The sequence below is a fragment of the Diaporthe amygdali genome, assembly GCF_026229845.1.
Source record: "Diaporthe amygdali strain CAA958 chromosome Unknown NODE_13_length_1014660_cov_65_381101, whole genome shotgun sequence".
NCBI classification, from domain to species: domain Eukaryota; kingdom Fungi; phylum Ascomycota; class Sordariomycetes; order Diaporthales; family Diaporthaceae; genus Diaporthe; species Diaporthe amygdali.
Window position 1 is genome coordinate 131,153 of NW_026517033.1, and position 8,476 is coordinate 139,628.

Consider the following 8,476-nt stretch of genomic DNA (forward strand, 5'->3'; position numbering starts at 1 on the left):
CTGCGTTTATTATTGCGCAAAAATACAAGACCCGACGAGGTCGAACTTGTTAGACTGCTGTCTGCTGTGTCCAGCTGACCATACTACATTCACGTTGTGAGGAGCAAATAACACTGTAGACAAGCCTTGTAATGAGTGGAAACCCGTAGCCAATCACTCGCGTATCAGAGTAGGACATTGATGAGTTCAAGAAGTGTCCATGATTGAAAAGTCGCCTTGGTATCATGCCAGCCGTAGAACCCCATGGCTTCCACATGTGGCCAGCCATTTCCAAAACGCCAGGAACGCCAAACATGCTTGGTAAGTTTGCCTACCTCTAAAAGACAAGATCACCTCTCCGTAACAACATACTCGCCAGCAACCCTCGCCCTCTCCATCTTGGCCACCGTGGCAGGCATCTCCCTCTTCAGGCGCCCCAGCGTCTCGACCACGCCCTCGTAGCTCGCTTCCACGCCCGCCTGCCGCTCCAGCGGCCCTATACCGTCCAGTATAGTCTTACTGCCGTTCTTCCTATCCTCTCCATCCTCCTCCTGATATTGCCCGCCGGGCAACGCAGCAGCAGCAGCAGCGGCGGCGGCATCCAACGCTTTCGCGAGCGCTTCCTCGTCCACGCGCACGCCCTCCCAGAACCCGTCGGCGTAGGTCTTGGCCGCCGCGGCGGGCACGCACCGCTTGAGCGCCGCGATCTCGCGCATCAGGTCCTCCTCCTCGCGCGCGAGCTCCTCGACGCGGGCGCGCCGCCGCGCGTCGAACGCCTCGTACTGGACTTCCTCCTGCGGCTGGGTGTCGCCGCCGCGGCGCCGGAGGTTGCGACCCGACGAGGATGATGTCGCGGGTGATCCTAGATACACGGCCGGGAAGGTCTTGGCGTCGAGGTCGAAGCCGTTGATGGAGAGGTTGGGGGCTGCGAGGGTGAATGTCTGGGAGATGTACTGTGGCACGACGGGTTAGCTTGGGGGTCTGGTCGGTCGGGATCAAGCAAGGGCTTTTCCGAAATTGGGGATTGAACCAAGAAAAAACACGCGTGTGCGCGCGTGAACGTACATCGGTGACGAGCCTCTCGATCCTCACGCGCAGCTCGTCCTCGCCCGCGGCGGCGTCGTCCTGGCCGTCGACGGGGGGGAACGCGGCGTTGATGTGCTCCTCGGCGGCGCGGCGCACGTTGTTGATGAGGAAGGTCAGGTCCTCTGGGGACTGCAGCTCGATCTTGCGGTGCGCGCCATCCATCACGTTTCCGTTGTTGCTGTTGCTGCTGTTGTTGGTTGACGAGCTAGCATTTGTTTGTTGTTGTTGTTGTTGTTCTTGGTCTTCGATGTTCTTGTACGAGGAGCGCCTTCGAGCTGGCTTGTTCATTTCTATCTACCTTTTTTATTTTTATTTTTACGAGGATATATGCAATGTCCCAAAATTTGTACGGTACGTCAATGTCTCATTATGCGTTCCGAAAAAGGAAACGAAATATAAATTCTGTACCGCAAGGCTGGATCACTCCGTCGTGCCTGTCTTGAGGACCTGTCGGCGCTTCCGCCACCACTGTCCTCCTACCCTTAGTTACGGCCGGTAGACTTGGACTGACTGGTTCTACCCGCGCACCGCGTCGAGCGTGGCCTGGGTGCCCAGCCCCAATGCGGGTCGTGCGTGACGGCGCTAAGTAACTGACAAGTACCTAGGCCCTGAACTGGGCCGAGACCGGCGCTAGCTGGTTCTTATCAGTGACCGCGGGGCTCACTTATCAGCAGGTAAGGCTGGGGCGGGCAACGCCAAAGTGGTTGCAGCTGTGACATGGGATTGCTGGAATCAGGTTTCGTCTTAGCCGGGCAGACCTGAACCATCAGTGCAGCCGCACAGAAATGGGATGCTTGGCTGTGGATATCGTGTCCTCCAAGCATTTTTTGGTCTCAAAAGTCTCTCATTGTTGGAATACGGTTTTCTTGTCTGCTGCAGGTACTTCGAAGGACCCGATCAATCCAACCCGACAACTCACACTCCCATGTGACGACGTCCGGTGTTCTGGATGGGGGTTGACCGGTGGGCTGATTAACTACGTTACGAATGACAATCTCCTGCAGAATATTTTGAAAAATGTTGGAAAGATGTACGCAAGATGTCTGCCGAGCACGCCATTATAATGCAATGCCATGTGATTGTTGTATCTCTTCCTGGAGTACAGTGTCTGAGTGGAGTTCCAACAATGTCTTATGAGCAGTCAGACGCATACAAAGCACTATTCTGTCTGGCTAGAACTAATAACGACCAGGCGACCGTGCTCCCCGTTGTGTCCATGCCCAAAGAAAAACAAAACGCCCCATCCAAGAACCCAAACACTAAGACCATGAAGTTGCATGAAAGACCGCCGTGGGGAATAGTAAGATACTACCTAAAAGGAAAATGACTCCCGGCTTCCATTCTGTAAACATGACCCTAAACCCCTGCTATGGTGGTGGCTGTAGACGTGAGCGCATCCTCCAGCGTTGCTTTGCCGGAAAGTCTCTCGTATTTCAGTCCGACCCGATGCCTCGAAGGGAAAACAAAGGACGACCATCCAGTGCGCCTGTGAGGGTGAAGACAAGTATCCTCGTGAGAATGACCGTTCTAGAGCCGTTTGATAATGGAAATGCCGAGGAGAGCCGACCCCAAGGCTAGTTGCAGGGGAACATGTTCCGGATCTCCTCATCCGTCAGGGTAATCTCCTTGACGGGCTCGCGCTTGTTCTCGAGGGGCGTATAGTCGTAATCAATGTAAGAGGGCAGGAAAAGCTCGGGATTCCATTCAAAGCCCTGGCTGGTGGAGAGGTAGGAGATCTGTTGAAGGAGCCGTGGTCAGTCTCGTCCGCGCGGCGATCATGCCCGGTCTCGGATGCTACTTACAAGCCGGGGTGGGCCGTCCTCGTCCCCGATGTTGATAGTGGTGGATTTGGACTCCGAGAGAGCGGAGCCTAAAGGTGAACACACGTCAGTACAGTACACAGTATGTGGTTGCCATATGACGTGACAAGGGGCCTGTGGGGAGACTGGAGGAGCCCGGTGCCAGCAATCGTGCAGCCGGTGACCCGACGATCAGTGAGGGAAAGAGTGTTGGGATTGACAACGCACTCAGGAGACTCTGGCGCCGCTCGTGCACCATCTTCTGTTTCTGGGCCGAGTTGGAGGACTTGGCGGGCGTGGAGGGCGAGGTCGAGTAAGTCGACGAAGACGAGCTGATGGGGCTGTGGGCCTTGGACTGCCTCTTGGATTGGGCGGGGATGTTGATGGAGGACGACATGGTGGCTGGTTGTTACCGGAAGTGCTGGCGAGGGGTCGGAGTCTGTAATAGCCAACGGTGTGGTGTTGAGAAGGTTTGTCCGGGAAGCGTGGGCTCACCGAACAACAAGCGGCTAGGATGAGGAGGGACCATCAGAGAGATGAGTAGCAGGCCGAGGCAGGCTGGAAGAAGGAAGACAAGATAACCGATGAATAGACGTGAAAGTATTAACGACGACGCAAAGGTGGAGGCCGACGACAAGTGAAGTGAAGAGTGCGAGGAAATCCCACGGCGGCGGGAATAGGCTGCAAGAAAGGAAACAGGGACAGGTTGAGGTGGTTAAGGTTCGAGAGTGGAAGTGAAGGTTGGAGTGTGGAGGATGAGTCGGACGAACAGCGGACAAGTGAGGTGACCAGTCGCAGTAGGCTCGTCAGTCACTCAGTCGTTCCTTTTGGTCCACCGGCCGTTTCGTACTGTACGGTGAGGTACTCCGTTATGTTAGGTGCCAGTCGGGGTACCTAGCTTGGAATCACCAGACACAGACTTACACTGTGGACTACCCAGGACCCTTACTTGGAGCGGCTAGCCCCAGAGGTGCCCCAGACGGCACAGCAGGCTTGAAGCAAGCAGCTGGGTATGGGTAAGGTATAGGTGCACTGGTTACGGGGAGCAAGGAGACCGCAGCGAGACTGCAACAGGCGGCAAACAGGCTTGTTAGACGTCTACTGTGTGGATATGGATAGTTGGTAGTTTAAAGGGCCGAAAATGGGACTGATGGAGTAATAAATAAGGCTCTCACCCAGGCAGATATCCGTCTACTGCCAGGCCGCCTTGTTCAGTCCGATTGATCTACTATACATGCAACGACTGCCTACCTCTATGTACGACTACGTGAGTCTCCGTCCGCAAATCGCCAGGCAGGCCACCACAGTATTGAGTCCATATGCATATGCATTTGCATTTGCATTTGCATATGCGCCCAGGTAGGTAGTGTTTGGTAGGTTGGCCTCTCACCCCTGACCGAACTGGCGATTTAATGTGGATATTGGATCTGATGCCTTGTTACTCACCCGGTCTGTTGGGGCAAATGACGGCCACCCTCAAATAGTCACCTTGGCCATCCAAGCCGTAGGAACCTCGCATTGAGAAACCACTTGCCTGTCTGGGTCTGGCGGTGCTCATAGACAGAGACGGAAAGACACACATCGTGACACATGATGGATGCTGGGAGGGCGGTTGTCTCAGGACTGCTACTGAATGAGGCATGGGTCTTGCAGCAGCTGGCCCGTCGCCCGTATCGTGCCGGCAGGGGTTGCGGGATAAGGCAACTTGCTCATGCTAGTAGGCACGGGGATTTACGGGCGCCTCCAGAACAAGCTGGGGCCGCGGATGCAAACATGGGTGGGGCCTAGAACTGCCAGCCAGCCAGCCTCACCTGTAGCTGCCCTGGCTGGCGAGTGAAGAAAAGATCCATGGGAAAGCACAGACCAGGTAGTCTAGCTACTGGAGGTGCAGAGGTGCAGAGGTGCAGACCTCCCTGCATGAGAGTGGTGGATCTGGTTGAGTCAGCAAGAGGCGTGTGGCCGCAAAGGAGCTGGCGTTGACGTTCGCGTGCCTAGAGCCCAGGCCAGAGCTAGGAACGACTTCCATCAGCTTCGCATCATTGAATAAACCCAAAACAACAACCTACCTTTTCGCATCACCGTCCCAGAACCACCTCTCTTTTGGTACGATCGGCATTAACCTCCCGTCTCCTCCTATCATCCCCAGTCGATTCTCCCGATCACACTTCCAAACCCGCAAAGATGGGTGACGTCTTGGTAGAAAACCCGGCCAGCCTCGCATCCATCAAGAAGCCGGCGCCGTCGACGATACCAGCCATCGACAACTTCGAGGGGATCGCCACAGATACCGGTGACGACTACGCAGATCTGAAGAAACTGCAACGGCAACTCGAGTACATCCAGCTGCAGGAGGAATATATCAAGGATGAGCAGCGCAGCCTCAAGCGGGAGCTCGTCCGCGCCCAGGAGGAGATCAAGAGGATCCAGAGTGTGCCTCTGGTCATTGGCCAGTTCATGGAGGCCATCGACCAGAAGTAAGTTGCTCCATCACCCTGCCCAGTGTGCACAACATACACACCTATCCTCAGCTAGCTGACATGATGCTGCGACAGTACCGGCATAGTCCAGTCCTCTACCGGCTCTAACTACGTCGTCCGCATCCTCTCCACTCTCGATCGCGAGCTCCTCAAGCCCTCATCATCGGTCGCGCTACACAGGCACTCCAATGCCCTCGTCGATATCCTGCCACCCGAGGCCGATTCCTCCATCGCCATGCTTGGTGTTGACGAGAAGCCCGACGTGACCTACGCAGACGTCGGTGGTCTGGACATGCAGAAGCAGGAGATCCGTGAGGCGGTGGAGCTTCCCCTGACGCACTTTGACCTTTACAGGCAGATCGGAATCGACCCTCCACGTGGTGTGCTACTGTACGGCCCGCCCGGTACAGGAAAGACGATGTTGGTGAAGGCGGTGGCAAATAGCACAACTGCCAACTTCATCCGCGTTGTGGGCTCAGAGTTTGTGCAGAAGTATCTGGGTGAGGGTCCTCGTATGGTGCGAGACGTGTTCCGGATGGCAAGGGAGAACTCGCCCGCAATCATCTTCATCGACGAAATCGACGCCATCGCCACGAAGCGATTCGATGCCCAGACCGGTGCCGACCGTGAGGTGCAACGTATCCTGCTCGAGCTACTAAACCAGATGGATGGTTTCGACCAGACCGCCAATGTCAAGGTCATCATGGCGACGAACCGTGCCGACACCCTCGACCCTGCGCTGCTGCGGCCCGGTCGTTTGGACCGAAAGATCGAGTTCCCTTCGTTGCGGGATCGCCGGGAGAGGCGGCTGATCTTCACAACCATCGCCTCCAAGATGAGTCTTGCGCCCGAGGTGGACCTGGACTCGCTGATTGTGCGCAATGACCCCTTGAGTGGCGCCATCATTGCTGCCATCATGCAGGAGGCTGGCCTGCGGGCTGTAAGGAAGAACAGGTACAACATCATCCAGAGCGACTTGGACGATGCGTACTCAAGCCAGGTCAAGGGCACGAGTGACGAGAACAAGTTTGAGTTCTACAAATAAGCGATGTTCGTGGAGGCATTGGGAGTCCGTCGACCGGGGGAGTCTTAGTGCATTGCAATGGATGACGATGGCATAGATGGCGGATAGGAGACAGTAAAGGATAGGACCCGTGATGGAACATATCATACGGCGTCTCTCCCAAATGTACAACATGATGATATTACTTGGCGCTTGCGCTCTGGCTTCCAGACTTCATTATCATTACCGCGCATTGGCGACAACCGCAATTTGAGAGCTTCTAGATCAGCCAGACTCGCATTTACACCAACAGTGCACCTGGCTGTTGTCTTTACTTTTTGCTACAAGCCCATGTTATGGCGACGTACCTCCATCTTCAAGTTGCAATGTGACTTAAGGACGCACTTTGATCCTCACTACGCTTAAGTAAAACCAATCCTAGTATCGCCCGCAGTAGACGACCAACAAGGCCCAACTCTTAAATTAACTATCATAGAGCACACAGCTTTTCCAGTCCAGCCAACCAGCCATCTTGGACACTATTGCGTCGCCTCAAGCTCCTCTCCCCATCCGTTCTCTTCTGACCACATTCCGCCCTTCAGCCACCCACAGACACACGTGCCCGGTAGGAGGGTAAATGGGTTTCTGCTTCATGTATCGCAAGCACGATCTTGCGTGGAGGTTTCCGCGGCCGGGTTGGTGATCCCAGCCGTGGGCTGAGTTGATTGTGTGGGATGGGTGTGTGATCCAGCGGTGATATATTCTGTTACCTGTCCCCTTGGCCGTAATGGCTGGTCTGGCGCGGGTGTCATGTCGTTTGACGTGTGATTTATTGACTTCTTACCTCCTTGTGAACGGATCGGAATAGTGATAGAAGAGGGTAGAGAAACATTCACACTTTCCCAATGTTGAACTCGACTGGGAGTGGCGGTTGGGCGTGGTGGTTTGAGTGAGCTAATAGCCTAGTAGATGAAAGCCGAGAGAGTCTGTGACTTGAGATTCCAATATGACATCTGTTCTACCTCTCAAGTCACGCATACCAGACCAGGGAGTCCAGCCTCTCTAGCTCAGACGACCAAAGCATACACTGGTAGATTTGGTCAACCTCCGTTCTGCAAGTTCCACAGAAACGCGGCGTCTCTCCTCGACACATCCAATCCAGACCCAGTCCACTGAGCGTGGAACCGCGAAAGACTCCCCCAGTGAATCAGAGGGAGCCATCGGAGACCGACAGATGTCCGGCGAGCTTCAACCATGCCACCGTGGTACCCTGGTACAGCGACAGACCGCGTCAAGTCGGATGCTCATTTCGCCCGCGGCGCAAGGCCGTTCCCAGACTTCGCCGCCCAGGCCGAGGTTGCCCGTCAAAGCGACATGACTGCGAGATTGATATGACCATGCGAGCAGGCAGAGAGACACGCTTAGGAAGTAGGATGTGCGCCAGCCCAGCCAACGCGCGCAACGAGGAAAGGAAGAGCACAGTAAGACAGGCAGTCAAGCCAAGCCAAGAGAAGCCAGCTGTTAATAGTCACAAACACGAATGAACCCATGCAGGCACGAGAGGACGTCAGCACCTGTGATGCAACAGTACAATACAACCTCAAGCCTAAATCGGGAGGATAAAAGAACCAGAAGCAACCAGAAGCAGTAGGAATAGTAGTAGTAGCAGTAATAGTAGTACATTCTCACACCACCCTCCTGTATTTATTTGCTGGCTGGCCGGTTGGTAAACTCCGATCGATCCCTATTCCCATTTCCCGTGTCTTTTTTCCTCCGTCTAGTTAGAAAAATTTTGGTATATCCTCCTCTTTTTTGTACAGTTCCCATTTCCCATCTGATACACATTTCCCATCTTGACCGAGTTCCGGGGGGGAAAAGAAAAACAAAACGCCTCGCTTTGCGCCCCGGAAGAAGAAAAAGAAAGGACAAAAAGTTTTCCCCAATCGCTTTCGCTAGTCTTTTCCCTTGCCCCCTTACCGAGGGAGAAAATAATGGCATGGCGGCCGAGGAAGGGGGTAGGAAGAGAATCATGCAGCCCCCCTTCTCTCACACTGCCCGCTGTTTCTGACACCATATCGTACAACAAAAAATATAACCCACAATCGTACACGCTACCGCCAGCAAGAAAAAAA

The 8,476-nt window shown here is 54.7% G+C and overlaps 3 protein-coding genes across 3 annotated transcripts; 1 reads left to right on the top strand and 2 right to left on the bottom strand.

The window, feature by feature from the left end:
• Positions 1 to 329: 329 nt before the first annotated feature.
• J7T55_003664 (uncharacterized protein) lies at positions 330 to 1,353 on the bottom strand (the record flags this gene model as incomplete). Its single annotated transcript, XM_053142998.1, has 2 exons — positions 330 to 932; positions 1,045 to 1,353. The coding sequence occupies 2 exons, from the start codon at positions 1,351 to 1,353 to the stop codon at positions 330 to 332; spliced, it is 912 nt and encodes a 303-aa protein (XP_052993913.1).
• Positions 1,354 to 2,639: 1,286 nt separating this feature from the next.
• J7T55_003665 (uncharacterized protein) lies at positions 2,640 to 3,261 on the bottom strand (the record flags this gene model as incomplete). The annotated part of the gene is made up of 3 exons (XM_053142999.1): positions 2,640 to 2,801; positions 2,868 to 2,935; positions 3,093 to 3,261. 3 exons carry the CDS (start codon positions 3,259 to 3,261, stop codon positions 2,640 to 2,642), a joined length of 399 nt encoding a protein of 132 aa, XP_052993914.1.
• Positions 3,262 to 5,045: 1,784 nt separating this feature from the next.
• J7T55_003666 (26s protease regulatory subunit 6b) lies at positions 5,046 to 6,386 on the top strand (the record flags this gene model as incomplete). Its single annotated transcript, XM_053143001.1, has 2 exons — positions 5,046 to 5,338; positions 5,417 to 6,386. 2 exons carry the CDS (start codon positions 5,046 to 5,048, stop codon positions 6,384 to 6,386), a joined length of 1,263 nt encoding a protein of 420 aa, XP_052993915.1.
• Positions 6,387 to 8,476: the final 2,090 nt, after the last annotated feature.